Source organism: Aquarana catesbeiana, linkage group LG01 (assembly GCF_042186555.1).
Source record: "Aquarana catesbeiana isolate 2022-GZ linkage group LG01, ASM4218655v1, whole genome shotgun sequence".
Classification (NCBI taxonomy): domain Eukaryota; kingdom Metazoa; phylum Chordata; class Amphibia; order Anura; family Ranidae; genus Aquarana; species Aquarana catesbeiana.
The window spans coordinates 568,488,999-568,512,610 of record NC_133324.1 but is presented as its reverse complement, the minus strand read 5'-3'; the positions used below and the strand labels follow the sequence as shown (position 1 = coordinate 568,512,610).

The window sequence follows — 23,612 nt, the reverse complement described above, 5'->3', positions numbered from 1 at the left end:
TTGAAATCAAACAGCATCATAAGAATAGAGAGATGTTAAATGGTATCAAAGAATTGGAGAATATAAAACATATAGTCATAAGGCCAGCAGACAAAAGTGGGGGGGGGGGGGGTTGTGGCTTTAAATAAAGAGGATTACAATAAATAATTTGATAGACCAGTGAATAATACCACGTATAAGAAACTTTCAGATGATCCTACTAAGAAGTATAAGCCAAAACTATTAAGGCTTATAAACAAAGCAAAAAGGGCATACTAAGTTTAAAAATAAGCTGAATTTCTCGTCCCCGAGGCCCCTAAGTTACCTGTAATTTATCAATTACTGAAAATACACAAAAATAGTGAAAGACCACCAAGGAGACCTATAGTAAGTGGTGTCGATTCACTTTTTACACATATTGGGGAGTATATTGATTATTTTTTTCAGCCCCTTACTCAACAATACCCCTCATATCTGAAGGATAATAAACTTCTGATGAATATTCTAAAAGACACACCAGTGGAGGATGACACATTGTTAGTAACTGTCGATTTTGAATGGCTTTACACCAGTATTAGACAAGTAGATAGTCTGTTAGCCATTAACCACTTCAGCACCGGCCTATTGTCAAATGACGTCCACAGATGGGATCTCCCATCCTGGGTGGACGTCATATGACGGCCTCGGGTTCCCGGCCGCCTAGGGGGCGCGCGCACCCGCCGCGTTGCTTGGGACCCGGTGCGTGTGCCCGGCGGCCACAATGTCCGCCGGGCACCCACGATTGCCCGTTAACCGGGCCGGACCGTGGATCTGTGTGTGAAAACACACAGAGCCACGTCCTGTCAGCTCAGAGGAGACCGATCTGTGTTCCCAGAACGGAGGAACGCTGATCGGTCTCCTCCCCTTGTGCGTCCCCCCCCCTACAGTTAGAAGCATTCCCTAGGAAACACATTTAACCCCTCCCCGCCCCCTAGTGGTTAACCCCTTCACTGCCTGTCACATTTACACAGTAATCAATGCAATTTTATAGCATTGATCGCTGTATAAATGTGAATGGTCCCAAAAATGTGTCAAAAGTGTTCGCCATAATGTTGCAGTCACGAAAAAAAAATCGCAATCGCCGCCATTACTAGTAAAAAAAAAAAAAAAAAAATATTTTTTTTTTTAAAAATGCCATAAATCTATCCCGTATTTTATAGACGCTATAACTTTTGCGCAAACCAATCAATATACGCTTATTGCGATTTTTTTTTTTTTACCAAAAATATGTAGAAGAATACATATCGTCCGAAACTGAGGAAAAAATTTGGTTGTTTTTTTTAAAAAAAATTGGGATATTTATTATAGCAAAAAGTAAAAAATATTGTGTTTTTTTTTTTTTAAATTGTCGCTCTTCTTTTGTTTATAGCGCAAAAAATAAAAACCGCAGAGGTGATCAAATACCACCAAAAGAAAGCTCTATTTGTGGGGAAAAAAGGACGTTAATTTTGTTTGGGTACAACGTCGCACGACCGCGCAATTGTCATTCAAAGTGCAACAGCGCTGAAAACTAAAAATTGGTCTGGGAAGGAAGGGGGTGAAAATGCCCGGTATTGAACCGGTTAACACAGCACTAGATGGTAAATCAGACTTAAAACCAGCAGAAAATACATTTTTAATTAAAGCGTTGGAATTAGCGATGACTAACAACTATTTTTGGCATGGGAGATCTTACTATAATCAAATTAAAGAAGTAGCCATGGGGGCCAAATAGGCCCCCAGTGTAGCTAATATTATGTTGGATCAGTGGGAGGAAAGAGAGATCTATGGTAGAAATAAACCAGAAATGGCCTTATATAAAAGACATAGTCATCTTATGGAAAGGATCAGTAAAGGGCTTGGAAGAATTCTTGGAGGACATTCATAGTAACCAACATGGATTCGTATTTACAGCAGGTTGGAGTCATGAAATGGTAAATTTTCTTGATTTGCTCTTAAACAAGAATGAAGGAATATTAGGTACTAAAACCTTTTTCAAAGATACGGACCGCAACAGCTACATGCCTATGGGAAGCTGTCACCATCTTATTTTTTGGGAGGAATTCCCAAGTTCCAACTTATAAGGTATAAGGCGGAATTGTAGCAATATTGCAGATTTTCATCAACAATCAGAAATATTAATAGAAAGGTTTAAAGAGAAGGGTTATAAGAACTAGATGTTAACAGCGGTTAAAAATACAGTTCAAGAAATAGTTAGACACTTTTGGCCGACATAATTAGAAATACCTGTTTGATATAGCCTTTCTAACTGATTTCAATAGAGATTATAAATCAATCGAAGGTATAATTAAAAAAACACTAGCCTATACTCCTGAGAGACAAAACTTTAGACAAGCTACTTCCTGCCAAGCCAAAATCTATTTATCGAAGAGCCCACAAGCAAGCTGGCAAGTAATATATCAGATCCCCCTAGAAGAACCTGCACTTTTTTGTACCAGATTGGTTTCTTTTCTTGTAGAAGGTGTAATGCATGTAAAACGGTCAAAAATAAATTTAGGTGGGCTACTGCAATTAGGTCCAAATATACAGGCAAAGAATATAAGTTAAAAAAGTTCATCACTTGTTAGAGTGATCATGTGACATACTTATTGTGTCGTGGTATCCAGCATGTGGGTCATACCACAGGGAAATTAGGTGTTAGAATAAATGAACATATCAATAATATAAAGAAAGGCTTACCCAAACACAAAGTGTTAAACCATTACAGATTATACCATCTGTGGTAATCAAAAGATTGAACGTGATTGGAAGGGTTGTAATATAAAATCAAGTGGATTTTTGAACTGAATACTTTATGTCCAGTTGGCCTGAACCTGGACATAGATTTAAATTGTTTTATATCAATTTTTTGAATATATTTTAATAAAAACATAGCTTTTTTTTTCTGTATTGATCCAATCAAATTGGAATGCAAAACTTTTTTGGGGTTAAGTATTGAGATATACCATCCACTAACTTTTAAGTCTCCCTTTAACCACTTTCGGACCGCCTACCATAGATATACTGTGGCAGGGCGGCCACTCTGCACCAGATCACGTACCTAGTATGCAGTCTGACACTTTGGGGTCTGGGGCACCCATGCGCACCGCTCCTGCTGTGACTCTATGTCTGCCGGCATCCGCCAATTATACAGGACACAGGCAGAACAACAATCTGCCTAAGTAACAAGGCAGATTGTCGTTCTGTCAGAAGGGAAGGCATTGTTCCTCTGTTTTTGCTAAGCAGGAACATGAATCTTTGCCTTCCCCTATGATCACTGTGTTTTTTTATATATATATATATATATATATACACACACAAAACATTTTCAAATCTACTCACATGATTTACCCCTTAGCCTCATGTGTATCTATCTATCTATTGGGCTTTTTTCTCAGAAAATAGGTGCAGGAACTCCCTTCTCCTGAGTCACCCTTCGTCTCTGCCCCCTACCCACCTCTGAGCACTGTCTCTTGGCTCCAACCACTACCCACTTTCCAAAATCGTCCCTTTTTAAAGAATACAAAACCAAGTATCATTTTGTGCTACTAAGTAATTTGTATGGCATTTGATAGACCCCACCCCAGAAACAGTAGACCCTCCAGCAACAATAGATCCCCCACACAACAAAAGACCCCCCCCCCAGCAACAGTGGGCCCTCCTGCAACAAAATACCACCCCAACAACAATAGACCCCACCAGCAACAACAGATCCTCCAGCAGCCAGCAACAGTAGACCTCTCCCTCAATAGTAGATCTTTCCCAGCAACAGACCCCCTGCCAGCAACAATAGACCTGCCCAATAACAATAGACCCCCACACAAAAAAAGACTCCCAACAATGACAACAGATCCCCAGCAGCCAGCATCAATAGACCCTCCAGCACACCCCAGCAATCCTTGCCAAAAAATACATTCAGTTGTAGAGGTGCTGGAACTGCGTACCCGCTGAAAAAAAGCCCTGTGTGTGTGTGTGTATATGTGTGTGTATATATATATATATATATATATATATATATATATATATATATATATATATATATATATATATATACACACTTATTATATATATTTATATATATATAAATTATAATCTCTATCTGGTCTTCTTCTTTTTACATCCTGGGTTTTCTTAAAGTCTACCCACTTTTCCCATATAGTGTTGAATCTTTCTGCCTGACTCTCTTCTCTACTACTTAGATATTCCATTTTATAAATGTAGTCTATTCTCTCAAACCATTCTTTTTAGTGTGGGTTTTTCCGGGTCTAGCCGTTTCTTAGGCAATATTCCTTTTTGCTGTGTTCAGTAGATATGGGATCATTGTTCTCTTTATATTGTTTTTTTTGTACTATTTTTGTTCTGTAGACAAAGCATGTCCATGGATGTCTCACTGATCACTGTATTAGTGTCACTGGTCCCCAAAAAGTGTCAGTTAGGTGTCCGATTTGTCCATCGCAATAATCGCAGTCCCGCTATAAGTCGCTGATCGCCACCATTACTAGTAAAAAGAAGAAAAACATATCCCATAGTTTGCAGACGCTATAACTTTTGCACAAACCAATCAATATACACTTATTGGAAATCTTTGTACCAAAAATATGTAGCAGAATATATATTGGCCAAAATTGATGAAGAAACTTTATTTTTTTACATTTGTTTATTGGTTATGTTTTATAGCAAAATGTAAAAAATAGGGTTTTTTTTCAAAATTGTAGGTCTTTTTTTGTTTTATAGTGCAAAAAATAAAAATTGCAGAGATGATCAAATCCCACAAATAGAGCTTTCTTTTGGTGGTAAAAAAGGACAACATTTTTATTTGGGTACAGTGTAGCACGACTGCGCAATTGTCAGTTAAAGTAACGCAGTGCTGTAACGCAAAAAATAGCCTGGTTAATAGGGTTTATTGGGAAGAAATATGTGGATGGTTTTGGCATTCTCCAATACAGCCACTAGAGGTCCTCGTAGAGATGAATGGGAAGAGGGGGTTGGCATCTAAAATTTGTCATTTATTTTTTAGTCACTACATGTCCACTTTAGGTCATAGGTTCACATTAGTTATGTGGATCGGATGTCTTATCCTATTTCGACCACTAGAGGTCTCCATATGCATCCAAATATATTTTTATTTTATTTTATTATATATTATTTTAATAAATGATGATTGATAAAGTTGGTATACATAAAGTGTTAACATTGGGAGATGAATGGATAACCTTTAGGGATGGGAAGGTCCTGATTTTGATTGGATTGATTATTATGTATGGGCGGAAAATGGGGTATATAAGAGGAGGCAACGTGTCCGGTCATGTGACCCCCTGATGACGTCAGACGTCTGCTGGCGAAATGCGTAGGGTGGGACTTCCCAGTACACATCATTTCCGGCTTCTGGAATGCAGGTGGAGCGAAAACCAGCGTTCTTCAGTTCGTCATTGATGCTCGTTTTTATTGTGTACAATGAATGTACAATTGTTTTATTTTCTGCAATAAACATTTGAAATACTACACTATGAGGGAATCTTTCAAGTCTCCCCCTTGCAAATGAAGTTTATAAAGGATCGTTTAAAGACAGGAATGTCTTTTAAGATGTGTTGATTAATAATCATCCAAAAGGACATCAATGGAGGATAAATTTTAACTTCTACTTGGGGATACACTTACCTGAAGCAGTTTTGACCTTCTTTGAGAAAAGAGGTCAAATATTTCTGGTAAGTGCGGAGTGTTTTCACCCGAGAGCACTATCTTTCCATTGAAGTTGTTCCGTTAGAATTTTTGGAGTTTCTCATCACAGAATCACCATTTTGTTTTTTTGATCACAGCAAGCACCTTATTGAGAATCACAGCAAGCATCATAAGGATCTTTGTATATTAACTCATTTATGTGATTTGCACCAAGCACTTTATTGGGATTATTGTATAGCACTTTATTAGTCACCATTTATATATATATTTTATATACAGTATACATTTATGAATTTTATATTCAGGATTTTTTTTTATATATAATTAGTCTATGCCATTTTAGTTTTTAGTATAGCACTTTATATTGTGGTTGGTTTGATGATACTGATTTAGAGTGGTTTTTGATGAGCGCCGTTTGTCTTTTAATTTTGGTTTAATTATCCAGCTTTCCTTAGCTGAAAGACTTGCAGCTCTCCCTAAACGGTTTATATTATTGGGGCTCAATATTATATACAGTGGTTAAGCGTAAGTAAGTATGAGGGTCATGTTTTACCTGCACAGAATGCATAATTGTTCCACCATTTATGTCCGTTAGGATGCAGCATCAGCATGGACACAGCCGCTGCTTCCAGTTTGACAGCCATGTTGGTGCAAGTCCCCAAACACACACTGTCTGCATTTGTGGACCCTTACCTGAATGTGCTCATGCCCACCAATGTCATATTGGAAGCAGCAGTTGTGCCCATCTTTACTTCTGAGACACTCTGACTCTCTAAGATGCTCTCATCATGTTACCCAATCATGTTATTGACCTGTTGCCAATTAACTTTATTAGCTGCAAAATGTTCTTCCATGTTAGTACCACTTACTGAAGAGCAAGAAATAGAAAGGGCAGCACACACACATGAAACTGACTGTCACAGTAACACTGACAGCAGTGTGCAGCAGCACAGATGATGATGACACCTCACCAACGCGTCCCCTCCTGGGTCACAGTGACAGCCTCTCTCCACGCCAGGTGGCCCCTTCAGTCCAAACAGCACTGACAGTCCCGCTCCTGGCTGTCCTTCCTCCCATCCCGCAGACCCTCTCCTGGCCGCTCCGCTTGGCTCCCTTGCACCATGACATAACACAACATGCTCAAGCACCGCCTCTGCCTCCACCAGACTCCCCCCCCAAACCCCCCCCCCCCATCTGAGTGCCTGCTACATTGTAGCAGGCACTTGGATGGTCCCTGCCAGCTCTGGACTGGAACTGAGTGTCACAGCCATATTTTTTACTGGCAAGAAGAAAAGTGCAGTTTTTTTACTGTCTGTCAGTAAAAATACTGGCGGTTGGCAACACTGATCCACCTCTCGCATCCAGCCCACGTGCTTGTAAGTGATGTCACATACAAGCGTCTGGAATGGATGCATAATGATGAACCCAGGTCAGGGGAATTTTCTGAAAGCAGTGGACCTGTGTGCAGGATCATAAGTTGGGTCCCCTCAGCTGAGAAAAAGTGGTTGGATGTGATTTTCATTGCGCTGAATACTGGCTGTGGCCAAATAGGGACACAGAGTACAGGGGTAAGTAGTAAGTGACGCAAAGGTTCAGGAATAATTTCAACAAAGTTCCCAGAACCTCAACAGTAATTCCACAAACTGTCACCTGATTGTGGTTTTCTCAATCACAGTGAAATCCCTTCTTTCTGATATTAGTAGTGGCAACCAAGCGAGTCATCTTCCTCCAGATGGTGGACGGGGCTAGCAGGACTGTGATTGGCTTTAGCAGTGGCCAATGAAGGTACTCCTCCTCCTCCTGGAAACAGGGACCCCCCCCAAGCAGAACTGCACCCAATCTCTTCCCCATCACAAAAGCTGACGATCGCAGCTACAGCAAAGTTAGAGAATCAAACAATGTTTCCCATCTTTTACAATGTGTGGGGGCACAGTGCCTCCCCCTCAGTGCAGGTGCGGTGTGGGGAATTCTGAAATTGGAATACATTAGTGTCTCACTGACACTTCCCTGCACTGCTCTGCTGATGGGGAGGGAGTCGAGTGCCGCCAAAAGAGGCTTCATGTGCCGCTTGTGGCACCAGTGCCAGGGGTTGTCTACCCCTGCACTAAGGTGTGGCCATTGTTACTGGCAGTGACACAGAGGCATTTATTATTCCTACAGATCACTCACGTTGGGGTATTTTTTTTACTCCCACTGTGGCAGGGACATTTTCTTGCTCCGACTAATCACTGAAACTGGCAATTTTTTTTACTCCTACTGAACACTGACACCTGGGTATTTAATACCACTACGAACATCTTACACTAGGGAATTTATTATCCCTATTGACACCAGAGCATGTATTACTTTTTACTGACCATTGACAGCAGGGTATTTATTATTCCTACTAACGCCTGATGCTGGGGCTTGTTTTTCTCCAACTGACCTCAACACTTTTTACTCCTTCTAGCCATAGTTTAGCCCCAGTATGATGGACAGTGGACTGGCCCTTTGTGTAAAGGATGAGTACATTTTAAAACAATGCGCTCTTTTGCTTTCTAGCCTTCCTTCCCTGAACTAACATAGCCCCCCTCCCTCCAAAGATGCCTACTTACCTAGATCTGATGACCGCAGCCGCCACTGTTTGTTTTTATCCGGCAATGCAAGCCTTCAGTGTTGGGCTCCTGCTTTGTGTCTGAAAGCCAGAGTCTGTCTCTACTATGTGCTGCCAGCACAAGGTATTTTAACCCTTGCTGCAGCACTTGGAGGTTAAAAAAAAAAGTAAAAGAGAAGCATGTTTATTACTGTATATGCATCCTGACTGTATTTAATTTATTAATAAGGTTCAATTAGGCTTTTTTCACACGGGTGGCCAGGGGGCAGTAAAATCAGTGAAGCTGCAGTTTTACTACACCCTTATCACGCACCTAAAGCATACTAAACTGCCAGAGGGGGCTGTTCGCATACTAAAATGAATGCAGCATGTCAAGTTTAGGCGGCAAGTTGATTGACTGCCTGTCAAACTTAGTAGTTCAAGTCAATGGGGTTGTGGTGCAATTGCAATCTAAACGCACATTAGTCCTATTGAAAATTATCGTTTGTTTTTTTTTTTGTTTTTTGTTTATTTTTGTTTTTTTTGCCATTCGGGAGGCGGCAGGATTATCTCCTGAATGCCTGATCGTGGTTGTTTAGCTGCACTCTGAAAAGTGATCCCCCAGGGATCACATTTCAGAAGATGTGAAAGTGTGAACTTGGCCATAAACTTTATGTGCACCTGCAGCACATGTACTGTATATACTGTATTTGCTCTTCTATTCCTTAAAGCATAACTCCACTTTTGTTAAAAAAAAAAAAAAAAAAAAAACATTCCCCCTGGGTGATCTATATACATTGCAAGGATTATAACAACCTTTGTTGCAGATTCCTACCTCTTGCTATTCTGAAGAACTCCCTCTGGGCTGAGTTGGCCTAATGGAAGTGGTTTCATAATTAACAGTCAGCTGTGACAGCTGCAGGGCACTAATGAGGAATCTGCTGGGCCTACATCCCTTTAGACGGGTTCCTTTTGGGAGTATCTCACCAAAAATGACATTTTTGTCGCAGGGGATGCCTGAAATCTGACTTGTATCTTAGTGCAGACTTCTGGGAAAATTGGTGAGCCAATCACACAAGCAGGAAATGATGTTTCTGGGGAGTGGTCAGAACACATTCTGTGTACAGAACAATTCCAGGTAGCCATATTGCTTTGCATTTATAGAAAATTACAGCAGCTACAGATTGAGAAGGAAAGGTAATTTTTAATAACATACAATTACAATATGACTTGTATCGCAATTGTACACGTTATATTATTTTTTCTTTATTTGCTATTTTTCCCCCACAAAAGTGGAGTTACCCTTTAACGTTGTGTCAGGCCTGTTGGCTAATTACAGACATTTTGGCATGCTAAGTGGTTGAAAAGCTGAAAAAACTTCAAAATGTGGTCTGTTTACAAAGGTTTTAATCAACCCTAGATATAAAATGGTTACAGGTTCCCATTATATTAGCAAAATATATTTTAAAAAAATAGTAGGTGGTCTAAATATATTGTCAGCAAAATATCAGTTTTAAATGGACTGAACCATGAGAATAGATTATATATACATATATATTTATAACATAACTGTAAAAATTCCTACAGGTTTCCAATTAAAGATCCTGAACGGGTCTCCAAGTGGGTTATAGCAATCCGACGGAAAAATTGGAAACCCTCTGCATCCAGCAGAATCTGCAGTGATCATTTTACTGACAGAGATTACATGTTACGTCCAGGGGCCATGGTGCCGCGTCTACGGCTTGATGCTGTGCCTTCTATTTTCAATGGATTTCCAAAGCATCTCAAAGAGAGGCTAGAAAGGAAGAAGAAAAAGAAAGCTGATGAGCAAGTAGTTATAGTCTGTAATCAAATGGAGACTCAAAATGCAGATCAGGTAAGTGAGTACACTGTGAGATTATGTTTGAATTTAAATGATATTTCATATAGCATGTTGTACCATTAGGACACCCATGAACTTTTTAATGAAGCAGAGAGCAATGGAAAAGGTGTAGTTAATGGAAAGCATCTCTGTTAGTTTGCCTGCACAAAACTGCTGAGATGCTATATGTGATTGCACATCTTTGCACTTTTTGTGTATCCAAGCAACCCAGATGTGATGATTTTGGTTTTTTTTTTTGTTTTTGTTTTTTTTGTTTGTTTTTTTCAGGCACTTTTTGTCTTTAAAGTTTTATTGCAGAACAGTTTGAGGATTAGGGGTCCCAGATACTGTAGCAAATCACTTATAGACTCTCAAAGTCCAGATAAATGCCCTGCTTCACCCTGTCAGAAGTTTTATGCCGACCCAGAAAAAATGTAAACGCTTTCCCAAATTTCAGTGCATCCTCCAAGTGAGGCACCAGGCCCTTCTAAGGGACCGGCCTTCTTCCTGGCTCTCTCCAGCAAGGGGCCACCCTGGGTCTCCTCCTTGGCACAGCTTCCCCAAGACCAGGCAGGATAGCTTCAGGACCACTTCAGCATACATTAGGCCCAAAAACAGAGCTCCATCCAGCAGCATTTCTTTAGGCCTTGGCCCAGGGGAAGATAGTGAGCACATGGCCTGTCTAGGATTGCCACCTCATCCCTTTAAAACCAAACACATATGAATTACACAGGTTCTGTGACTGATTAAGGTGGTAATTAAACTCACTTAGTGCCTTATGTGCATTAAAACCTGTGTAATTCAGATATGTTTGGGTTTAAAGGGATGAGGTGGCAACCCTAGGCCTGTCCCAAATATTTATATGCTCCCCCAGCATGCACCAGTGGCATAAGCCTCCTACTGGTTTGGTGAAAGACAATTTAAATATTCATAACTTTGTTTTGTTTGTGAAATTTCATACTATGACCAGTGATACCAGTGACATCTGCTGGCAACAGTGAGAAATCACAAGCCAATGTTAAGGGAAAAACCCAGGTGAAAAACTATACAATCAGTCTGAGCTAACTACAGCTCAGCCAAAAACTAAATATTTTTGCCCATTTACCTAGAGATTTGCTCTCAGTAAATGCTATGTGTATTGCTAGAAAAATCTGTCTAAGGTTTTGCTGACACTAAGTGCAGTATCATTTGATCTCCATTACCTAGTAGCAGGACTTTTTCTCTAAAACAAGAGGTGCTGGAACTTAACCACGGCCTGGCAAAACCCCTCCCCCTACACACACCCTCGAAATCACATCAAATAGTGGGTGTGGTCAGTCAAATTTCACGAAAACAGTAGGAGGGTCTTCAAGGGGCATTAATTACCAGGATTGCATTACATACATAGTGCAGAGATGTCACTTGTAAACACAGAAACCAGACTTATGTGTTTACAAGTTATTGTGGTAAACAGGCACCAAAGGGTCTGAGCCAGAGTTCCACCAAGTTCCCCCTGAAAAAAAGCCCTGCCTAGTAGGGATCACAGAAAACCATCACTTTAATGACAGAATATATTACCATAGCCAAGGATAAATTGATGATCGTCACTGAAATATAAAAAAAGAGTAGTGAGAATAAATGGATTTTTAAAACCGCTTACCTGTAAAATCCTTTTCTTGGAGTACATCACGGGACACAGAGCACCATAGTAATGACTATCTGGGTTTATATGCTACCTTTAGGTGATTGGACACTGGCAACCAATAGTAAGAAGGTTCCTCCCATATAACCCCTCCCATACAGGAAGTACCTTAGTTTTTTTTAGCAAGCAATGAAGATCCCAGAAAAAGAGGGGAGGGACATCTGTGTCCCGTGATGTACTCCAAGAAAAGGATTTTACAGGTAAGCGGTTTTAAAAATCCATTTTTCTTTATCGCACATCACGGGACACAGAGCACCATAGTAATGACTATCTGGGATGTCCTAAAGCAATGCCTTTGAGGGGAGGGAACATACCTAAATCCCCCTTATTTTAGGCTCCAAATGATAAAGCTGCTTGCAGCACGCTCTGGCCAAAAACAGTCTCCTTTTGAGGGCTAACATCCAGTCGGTAAAACCTGGTGAATGTATGAACCGAAGACCAAGCAGCCACCTTGCAAATCTGAGCCATCGACACTTGTTGGCGCACTGCCCATGACTTACTAACTCTTCTGGTAGATTGAGCCTTGAGATATCGAGGTGGAACCTTGTGTTTCAACGCATAGACATGGATAATGACCTGATGAATCCACCTAGAGATTGTAGAACTAGCTGCTGCCTGTCCTTTCTTAGGACCCTCAGGCAGAACAAAAAAAAGAGTCAGATTTCCGAAAAGGGGCTGACATATCCAAATAAACCTTGATAGCTCTCACCACATCCAGTGAATGGAGCAATCTTTCCTCCTTAGACTTAGGGTTAGGAAAGAAGGAAGGTAAAATGATATCCTGATTCAAGTGAAAACTGGAAACCACCTTGGGTAAAAAATCCGGACAGGGCCGCATTACCACCTTGTCCTGATGAATAAACAGAAAGGGTTTCTCACAAGAAATTGCGGTCAACCCAGAGACCCCTCTTGCTGAGGTTATAGCCACCAAAAAGACTAATTTTATAGTCAGTAGGATCAAAGGAATACGCTTAATAGGCTCAAAGGGTTGACTCTGTAGAGCTGAAAGCACTAAGTTCAAGCCCCATGGGCACAAGGGCGGTTTAATTGGTGGCCTTAAATGTAGTATTCCTTTGATAAAGGTTCGTACTAAAGAATGAGACGCGATTGGCCTCTGGAAAAAAAAACGATAAGGCCGAAATTTGTCCCTTAATGGTTCCTAAGGATAAGTTTAAGTCAATTCCTGCTTGCAGAAAGGCAAGAACCCTTCCAATTGTATACTTGCGAGGGTGCCATCTTCTCTTGTTACACTATGAGATGTATGACTTCCAGACTCTATGGTAAATTTTTCTAGACACTGGCTTTCTAGCATTTATCAAAGTAGCCAGAACAGAACGGTCTCTTAGTACTTTGGTCTCAATAGCCATGCCATCAAATTCAGCGACCGTAAAGAAGGATGGTATATGGGACCTTGGGACAGCAGGTCTGGGCGGAAGACACAATGGGTCCCCTACCACCAACCTCACAATCTGTGAGTACCAAGACCTCCTTGGCCTTCGTGGGGCCACCAGAATTACCGTTTTCTGCTCCACCTTTATCCTGCATAACAGGTGCGGCAGCATCTGTATTGGAGGAAAGGCGTAAATGAGAGAATACCGATCCCAGGGAACCACCAATGCATTCGTCCCCACGGCAAGTGGATCCCTGGTTCTGGACACAAAGCTGTCCACCTTGGCATTGAACCTGGATGCCAGGAGATCCACCTCTGGCATCCCCCAACGCTGGCAAATTTGAAGGAAAACTTCAGGGTGAAGGGACCATTCCCCTGGTAACAACTGCTGACGACTTAGGTAGTCTGCCTGCCAACTGTCCACCCCCGGAATATAGACTGCCGACAGAGATGGCACGTGTCTCTCTGCCCAAGTCAATTGTTGGACTGGACTCTGATCGGAGACCCTTGCAGCCTGGCCGTCCAGTATACGAGGGCCAAGCGAGCTGCTTGAATTTCCAACAGATTGATCGACAAGGTTTTTTCTACCTGGGACCATTTTCCCTGTACGGAGGCCTCTTCCAATACTGCTCCCCAGCCGAGACGACTGGCGTCTGAAGTTACCACCTTCCAAGTTACTGGTGGAAAGGACTTCCCATTTTTTTAAGTTGCTGGTCTTTGACCACCAAGAGAGGTCCTGTTTTACCCTTGGGGATAGAGACATTGGATGATCCAAGGCTAGGACAGACTTGTCCCAAGCCTCTAGGATTGTTCTCTGGAACAACCTGGAGTGAAACTGCGCATAAGGAACTGCGCTGAAGAATGACACCATCTTCCCCAGCAGTCTCATGCACAATCAAATTGAGGGTCTTTCTACCCTCTTGACTTTCCTGACCAGCTCTACTATTGAGCTGACCTTCAAGGGGGGTAAAAACACCCTTTCCTGGGTCGTATCCAGGATCAAGCCTAGATATGTTAGGATTTGAACTGGATGAAGAGCTGATTTGTCCATATTCAGAATCCAACCTAGGCATCTCAGAACATGAACTGTAGTTGAAACGTTCTCTAATGGGGTGGAATAGGACTGGTCCTTCAACAGAAGGTCGTCCAGATATCCTATCACCGATATCTTTTGGGACCTTAGAGAAGCCAATACCGGAGCCAACACCTTTGTGAAGACTCGAGGGGCCGTAGCCAGACCGAACGGTAGTGCTACAAATTGGAAATGACACCCCTCTACTGAGAAACGTAGAAACCTTTGATGTTGGCCGAAAATCAGCACATGCAGGTATGCATCCTTGATGTCTATGGATGCTAAAAAGTCCCCTTTTCTTAGAGATGCCATTACTGAACGAACCGATTCCATCCGGAAGGTTCGCACTTTTAGAAAGGAATTGAGGGATTTGAGGTCCAGAATGGGCCTTACTTCCCCATTTAGCTTTGGCACTGTGAATAGGTTTGAATAAAACCCCTGGAACTTTTCTTTGTGCGGAACCTTGACAATCACCCCCTGCCTTTTTAGCTGTTCTAAGGCTAGGAATAGGCTTTTCTTTTTCTCTAGATCCGAAGAAACTCTTGATCTCAGAAACCGATTTGGGGGGAAAATCTCGGAACTCTATTTTGTAGCCTTGCGTTATAGTGGAAATAACCCACTTGTCCTGTACCAACCCTGCCCAAGCATCTGCGAACCACCGCAGTCTGCCCCCCACTTGTAATAGTGGGGGCGCCCCTTCACAAGGAGGACTTGGCATTGGCCTTATTTGGCTTCTGAATCCAAGTTCTTTTCTGACCTTGAGGTCTGATAAAGGCAGGTGGTTGAGGCCGTCGATACTTCTTGGGAGAAGATGCAACAGGTTGTCCCAAACAGAGGGGGACCAAAAAAGAAAAGCGGGGCTCAGGGGAAGGCACACTCAGTATGTAGTCAATATAAAATCTATATTTATTGGTACAAAATGGATATACATGGAGATATGTGCACAAGCATGATCACAAAAAGTATGATGATACTGCCCTTATATAATTGATCAAAAGTCTATTTTGATCAACTACAAAACAAACACAGACTAGGGAAACATAAAACATGTATAGGTAGACAGAAACAAGACAAATGCGTCCGGACGTCTTGGCTATTGATGTCTACACAAACCACCTGGGGAAATTGTGCAGCAATTGCTGAATACGGTTTGTGGTGCAGGCATCAATACCCCCGGGGGGAGGACGGCTCATGAATGGGGGGGTATGGGGTGGTGAAGGGAGGGCAAAGGGAAGTGGAGGGGGGGGGGGGGAAGGGGAACCTGGAGGGAGGTAATCGGCCGTAGGGTAGGATGCTGGTATGAGGTCTGTGGTCAGACTTCAATGTGTCCTGGTTAGGAAATAGGTGTTGGTCATGTGGTACAGCTATGGGATCACTGTTCCCAGGTTCCGGAGTAATAGGTTGCAGCGTGTACAGTCCCCAGTGCGGGTAGACTCTATGCAGGAAATGCTATGATAAAGTCAGTTGGTGACAGGTATAGGTAAAGGAACATGGAATATAGCCAAGTACATTACCACTTCCGGGTCCCGTTCTAAACTGCTGAGGTGCTTCCGGATGGCGGTGGCTCCAGTGTTGTGAACAAACCTCCCTGTCACCATGTACACTTCCGTGTCCTGACCTGGGTAGTTATCCGTGATTCGTGGTATATTGCTGGTATGCCACTATTTTATGGCTGTGACCATACACGCAGGTACACCTATCGTCCTACATACGGCTGCTCCAGACTTTGGAGCGGGATGCTCCCTCGATGTGTGAGCCGGCTAGCCCCCACGGGGGATGACAGCGGGCGTGACGTCCGGGCGCAGTGACGTCGACGCGTTTCACAGGACAAATGTGCGTAGCTTCATCTGGACGTATCTAGAGATTAGTCAGGCTTTCAGGACGGACACGGTGACCACTCCCACTCAAGAGGAAGAGGTAAAAATTTGGTTCAAGGAACATAAAAAATTGATTATCAAACATCTAAACAGAAAGTGGGACGTGTCCTTCCTGGAAACCTATATTACTAACAGGATAGTACCGAGAGGACTTAGAGACAAAGTTATACCTGCAGAGCATCTCCACAGCCCCAGATTTTTGGAAAAGTGGAAGGAGCTCTGTGTAGACCACGGGATATCTGTTATGAAATTAATAGTGGAGGAAGAAAAAATACAACTAGAGGAATTGGTGAAAGCAATAACAGAAAGCTCCCAAGGATTAGAACCCTATAAAGAACTAGAGGAATTCCAGAAACTTAACGAGACCCTGAAAAAAGAGGTAGAAAAGACGCAGTCTGCTTTAAAAGCAACAAAACAATCTAAGTTTAGGCGGGACCTGACAGACTGGGAGAAGGGAGACATTTTTGATCTAACCCCACGACGAAGTAGAAGCAACTCTAGAAGAAGGAATAAGAGATCACTATCACGGGGTAAAAAATCTCAGAGTGACACAGAAGAAGAAAGCGTAACTAAAACGGTAACTTTTTTAGAGAGGGAGGGGGCAGAGGGCATAGACAAGGGAAAAAACCCAGACGCGAACCCAAACCCACACAAACAACTAGCCCCCGAACCGCAGAGACAGGTATCCAGGGGGGGAGCCCGTACCAGAAGCCAACGGAAATAACTAATATTTCTATGGATGAAGAGAATAGGAATGACATGAAAATCATTAATCTCTCTAAATTTAAATTAAATAAGAGACACATTGATCTTCTACAAAAAGGGATGTCTTTTTCGCCCACTAACCAAATGGACGAATTTACAGTATTTAAAGACATCACCCTCTTTATACGTAAGGTCTTCCTGCGCTTCATCCATACCAGTAACCAGGGGTCAGTAACAGGCAACAACATAGTCGAGAACCAAGATGAGGATGTACTGGCTATCCTCAGTTCCCTCTTGGAGGAAAATGAGAGAGAGGAAGCTGAAGACACCCCCTATAAAAGACAGGCCAGACTCGATATCAAGTCTATCAAGATGCCCCCACTCAACAAAAATAGATGGCTTAGTCTATTCTTGGATATGATACAAGCGGATCTCTCCAAGATGGACTGGAGCATAAAAAATGAAGACAACCTCTCCTCGGAGGAACGTAGGGCCATTCGCGAACTGACGGCAGCCCCACAGCTGGTTATAAAAAGGAGTGACAAGGGGGGGAATGTAGTACTCCTGGACGAGAAAGATTATGAAAAAGAGGTTTTTCGCCTACTGGGCAATGATAAAACCTATAAAAAACTCTCCAGGGACCCCTTTCCCAGCCTGGTCACCAGCCTGAATAACAAATTAAAACTAGCAGCAGAGGCGGGTCTATTGACGAAACGGGAACTAAATTACCTTACCATCCATGAATATAATATACCAATATTCTATATCATCCCGAAGGTACACAAATCACTAAAAAACCCCCCGGGGAGACCTATTGTCTCAGCAATAAGGGGTCCCCTCGAGAGGATTGGTAAATATCTGGACAGCTTGTTGAAGGAGATGGTCATAGACCTGAAATCATATGTGAAGGACACAGGAGATGTCCTGAGACATATTTCCCAGATCAACACTCAGGGGGAACTCCTTCTGGTGGGGATCGACGTGGAATCCTTGTACACGTCGATCCCCCACAGATGGGGTATTAGAGCAGTCGAAACCTTCCTTGACAAACACTTCCCCAAATGTGGCCCTCAAAATGAATTCCTAGTGGACCTGCTAACCTTTGCCCTCCAAAATAACTTTTTCCAATTCCTCTCCAATTTTTATCAGCAAATTAATGGCACCTCTATGGGTGCACCCTGGGCCCCAGCATATGCCTGTCTCCACTTGGGGCTGTGGGAGGAGGATGAGGTATACGCCTCGCCGATGTACCTGAGCCATTACATACGTGGCTCAGGTACATCGACGACGTGTTTGTCATCTGGAAGGGTGACCAGGACACTCTGGCACAGTTCATCACCCATCTCAATTCCAATGATCGGAACATCAAACTGACATATACGTGGGACCGAGAAAGGATTTCCTTTCTGGACCTATTCATCAGTAGAAGGGACTCCTCCCTGGTGACCCAGACATTTCGCAAAGAGACTTCTGCGAACACACTCTTGAGAGCAGATAGCCACCACCTGCAGTGGCTTAAGGACAGTATTCCCGTGGGTCAATTCCTCCGCATAAAGCGAAACTGCTCTAGTAAGGAAGATTATAGACACGAAAGTAATGAGCTATATAAACGCTTCCGGGAACGCGGATACTCTCACAAACAACTTAGGAGGGCTAAACGTAAAGTAGCAGGACAGGACCGCCCTGCTCTTTTAGATGGAAAGCCATCAGAAAATCTACGTTGTGCCCCTCCTCCTCCCAGCGCCCCAGATCCAGTGAGAATCATCACTGAATTTGGTTCTCAATGGGACACAGTTAAAACCATTCTGGAAAAACACTGGGACATACTGACCAACACCCCTGGTATAGCCCAAATAGTGGGTCCCACTCCCAAAATGGTTGCGAGAAGAGCCAAAAACCTTGGTGATTCCTTAATTCACTCTGAACACCTTAGAAATACCAATAACTCGTGGCTATCCTGCTTCCCCAGGAGCAAGGGTATGTTCCCATGTGGTCACTGTCAGGTCTGTCCTTACGTGCATAGGACAGCAATTCTCAGTGACTCCCGAAATAAAAATAATTTCGAGATCAAAAGCCTCATCAATTGCGCTACCACCAGAGTCATATATATGCTAACATGCCCGTGCAAGAAGATATATATCGGCAAGACAAAGCGCCAATTTAGAATCCGGCTAGGAGAGCATATGAGGGAAATCCTGGAAAAGAACCCGGAGAAACCGGTAGCCAGACACTTTGCCCAATATCATCAGGGCAAACTGTCTGGCATGCAGGTGAAGGGAATCTTTGCCCTTAACCTGTCCCCCAGAAGAGGGGACTTTGACCAGATCCTACAACAGAAAGAAAAACGATGGATCTTCCGCCTAAGCTCTCTGGTTCCCTTAGGGTTAAACACAGAACTAAACTTCCAGCCATTTCTGGCAACCTAAACAAATTAGAAGACGCTATATCATGTGTGAGGACCTTTTTTTTTTTTTTTTTTTTTTTTTTTTTTTTCCCCTTTCCCCCCCCCCACCCCCCTCCCCGCTTTTCCATTTGCATATTGATATACCTTCATATACGATTCTAACTCCCCCACCAGCTCTTTTCATCTAATTAACAGGGTATATGTATTGTGTGTATCCCCTAAATATGGTCATATGACATAGTGGACTGTCTGTAATATAAATGTACGAATCCATGTCTAGATGTTTGGATCGATGTAAAAACAGACAGTACAACAACAAAAAGCTCTCTGCATGATGACCTATACTGTACCACACTTCCCATGTATATCTCCATCTTTTAAACTTGTCCGTTTAATATAACACGGAAGGAACTCTCTGCAATTATGACTGGCTAAGATTTCTATACAAGCAAGGCGGCAGACAAACAAAGAAGGATGATCTGGACAATACACAGACGAAAAGATACTCCTTCATTTTAATTTATTAGGTGGGCGTACATGAGGAAGGGACGTGAATAAGAAGGAGCCCCTGCACGTCAACCATACGTCCAGATGAAGCTACGCACATTTGTCCTGTGAAACGCGTCGACGTCACTGCGCCCGGACGTCACGCCCGCTGTCATCCCCCGTGGGGGCTAGCCGGCTCACACATCGAGGGAGCATCCCGCTCCAAAGTCTGGAGCAGCCGTATGTAGGACGATAGGTGTACCTGCGTGTATGGTCACAGCCATAAAATAGTGGCATACCAGCAATATACCACGAATCACGGATAACTACCCAGGTCAGGACACGGAAGTGTACATGGTGACAGGGAGGTTTGTTCACAACATTGGAGCCACCGCCATCCGGAAGCACCTCAGCAGTTTAGAACGGGACCCGGAAGTGGTAATGTACTTGGCTATATTCCATGTTCCTTTACCTATACCTGTCACCAACTGACTTTATCATAGCATTTCCTGCATAGAGTCTACCCGCACTGGGGACTGTACACGCTGCAACCTATTACTCCGGAACCTGGGAACAGTGATCCCATAGCTGTACCACATGACCAACACCTATTTCCTAACCAGGACACATTGAAGTCTGACCACAGACCTCATACCAGCATCCTACCCTACGGCCGATTACCTCCCTCCAGGTTCCCCTCCCCCCCTCCTCCACCCCTCCACTTCCCTTTGCCCTCCCTTCACCACCCCATACCCCCCCATTCATGAGCCGTCCTCCCCCCGGGGGTATTGATGCCTGCACCACAAACCGTATTCAGCAATTGCTGCACAATTTCCCCAGGTGGTTTGTGTAGACATCAATAGCCAAGACGTCCGGACGCATTTGTCTTGTTTCTGTCTACCTATACATGTTTTATGTTTCCCTAGTCTGTGTTTGTTTTGTAGTTGATCAAAATAGACTTTTGATCAATTATATAAGGGCAGTATCATCATACTTTTTGTGATCATGCTTGTGCACATATCTCCATGTATATCCATTTTGTACCAATAAATATAGATTTTATATTGACTACATACTGAGTGTGCCTTCCCCTGAGCCCCGCTTTTCTTTTTTGGTCCCCCTCTGTTTGGGACAACCTGTTGCATTGTTTATGGGGGTTGGAAGGCAACCATAGAGTCACGGTACTGAAGTGTTTTACATGATCAAACAAGCCTCACTACACTCCATTTTGTTTTATTTATTTTTTTTGGGAGAAGATGCGCCTGGCCCAGGAGCGTTCAGAATTTTAAAGGAAGGCTGCTTATTCCTTCTTTTCACAGGAAGCAAGGAGCTCTTACCGCCTGAGATTTTTTGGATATACTTATCCAGATCTTCTCCAAACAAACGTTCCCCATAAAAGGGAAAAGCTGCGAGTGGCATTTTGCATAGCATCTCGGCTGACCAGTTCTTTAGCCACAAAACTCTCCGCATATGTATTGAGAGTAGCGCAAAGCGAGACATCTGCTGGATTGAGTCTTTTAATGCGTCTACTGCAAAACATAAAGCGTAAGGAAGTTCTGTTACTTCATCAGAATATTCCTCCTGAACAGGGTAGGTTCCTGACCAGTCTTTTAAAACGGTCCTTCAGGGATTGACAGATCCCAATAGCCGCAACAGCTGGTTGTACTGCTGATCCGGCCACCGCAAAGGAGGCCCTTAGCAAGGATTCCAGCTTTTTATCCGCTGGATCTTTAAATCCTTGGGCATTATCCACTGGACAGGTTAAGCTTTTATTTACTGAAGAAATAGCAGCATCCACTAAAGGCGTATCCCACCTTTTTTTGAACTTTTCCTCCATCGGGTACAAAAAAGAAAACCTTTTAGGAGGTAAGTATATTCTGTCCGGATGTTCCTAATCAGCGTAAATCAACTGCTCCAATAATGGATGCACAGGAAACGCCTGAGAACCTTGCTGAGGTCGCAAGGATCCCAATGTAGAACAGGAAAGTTCTGGCCCTTGTACAGGGGGCAACTTGAAACCTGCTCTCACCATTTCGGTTAAAGACTGGATAAACAGTTTTTGGGATTGTGAAGCTGACAACGGTTCCTCAGAACCTGAGTCCCCCGCTGAGGACTCCTCTGCTTCAGCATCTTTATCCCCTATGGCCACCTCCTCAAAATCCTCTGCTCATTTAGGACCCAAATCACAGGACCCAATTGGCTAAGGGAGTCCTGGTGCTCAAGTGACTCAGCACTGGGACCAGGCTCAGGAGAGGGAGATCTATTTCGTTTCTTCCCTCCCTGTGTTACTGAGGCAATTATACCCGCTATTTTGCCTTCAAGACCAGCGAGAGCTGACTTTAAGTCATCCTTAGTAACATAAGCCGAAGCAGGGATATTGGTGGTGGCCACAACGCCTGACAAATGCAATGGCTCAGCCAGGCCAAATGCCGCAGGTCTTTCAGGGGAGACAGGTGCTGCAGTAGCCTGAGGTTGATCTCCTCCTGTTTTTGAAGGAGTCACTTTAACCCCTGGATTAGCCCTGTTCCCTACACCTCGTTTTCTGGAAGACATCGCTTACAGGTTTTTTGAGGCAATTCACTGTGCTATATGTTGTATCAAAGCCAATACTATAGCCTCCTTACAAAGTTTGCAAATGCCCGACTCACGTGCCCAGCTCTCTGTCCCACTGCGATCGTCTCCTGGCTAATCTGAGCCAACAAGAACAGCACTGACACACACACAGGCGTCTGACTTCCCTATATGTGCATGCGCCGTCACGTGACGCACGCACGCCCGGGACTTACTGCGCAAGCGCACGCCCGCGGGAAACACACGGCCGTGATGCCGCCATCGCGCGCTAGAGCGTGCACAGGAGGGAGCGGGCTGCGCACGCGCCACCTTGACGTGTGTGCTACCCGCGTGCACGCGCCCGCGAACCGTCCGCGTGGTCCCCAGCGGGAACCTTAGTCTAAGTGCACCGCTCTCTGAACCATCACAGTGGACACAAACAGACACCACAATCTGACACAATCTGCATTACATTAATTGGAAATAATGTAAAAAATGGGCCTCCAAAGGAAGCACTCACCGATCCTCGCAGCAGGGCCTGAGATAGTCCCAATCTTCCCCCATCACCGCGGGTAACGCCACTGAGGACCTTTAGGGACCGGGTCCCCTTTTGTTTAGGGTCCACACCCCTGGACCTGTAAAGCACCCTTTAGGTTTCCTTGGGCAAATAAAAGACCAGGAATACCATATCACAAGGGTCCAGCTCCATAAGAAAACATTACAGGCAAGATCCTGTTCTTGAACCAGGGCTCGGGTACCATCCACACTGGGACATTATCTGAAGAAAGAGCTTTCGCAGCCGTGACCATCACCTTCAAGACACTGACAAAAAACGAAGGTACTTCCTGTATGGGAGGGGTTATATGGGAGGAACCTTCTTACTATTGGTTGCCAGTGTCCAATCACCTAAAGGTAGCATATAAACCCAGATAGTCATTACTATGGTGCTCTGTGTCCCGTGATGTACGATAAAGAAATAAATATATTTTTTTCAAATCCTTCAATTTCCTAATACAAGATTTCTTTTTGTGACATAATAAATTGTGACATCAAAACTGAAAATCTCTGGGTGTATCAATCAGCATATACTGTTAATACAACTGTCTGACCTGGACATTTACTTATTTACTCACTTAGACCCCTTTCACACTGGAGCGTTTTGCAGGCGCTATAGCGTTAAAAATAGCGCCTGCAAACCGCCCTAAAACAGCTGCTCCATTCACTCCAGTGTGAAAGCCCGAGGGCTTTCACACTGGAGTGGTGTGCTGGCAGGACGTCAGAAAAAGTCCTGCCAGCAGCTTCTTTCGAGCGGTGAAGGAGTGGTGAACTCACCACAGC

General features: G+C 43.5%; 1 protein-coding gene across 3 annotated transcripts in view; it reads left to right on the top strand.

Moving 5' to 3' along the window:
* LOC141106419 (THAP domain-containing protein 5-like) overlaps positions 1 to 23,612 on the top strand; it is a 61,969-nt gene that overhangs the window by 6,662 nt on the left and 31,695 nt on the right. For all 3 annotated transcript variants that reach the window (XM_073597200.1, XM_073597192.1, XM_073597209.1), the window contains exon 3: positions 9,836 to 10,124. In XM_073597200.1, the coding sequence (XP_073453301.1) occupies positions 9,836 to 10,124 (289 nt within the window). The remainder of the gene's footprint in view (positions 1 to 9,835; positions 10,125 to 23,612) is intronic.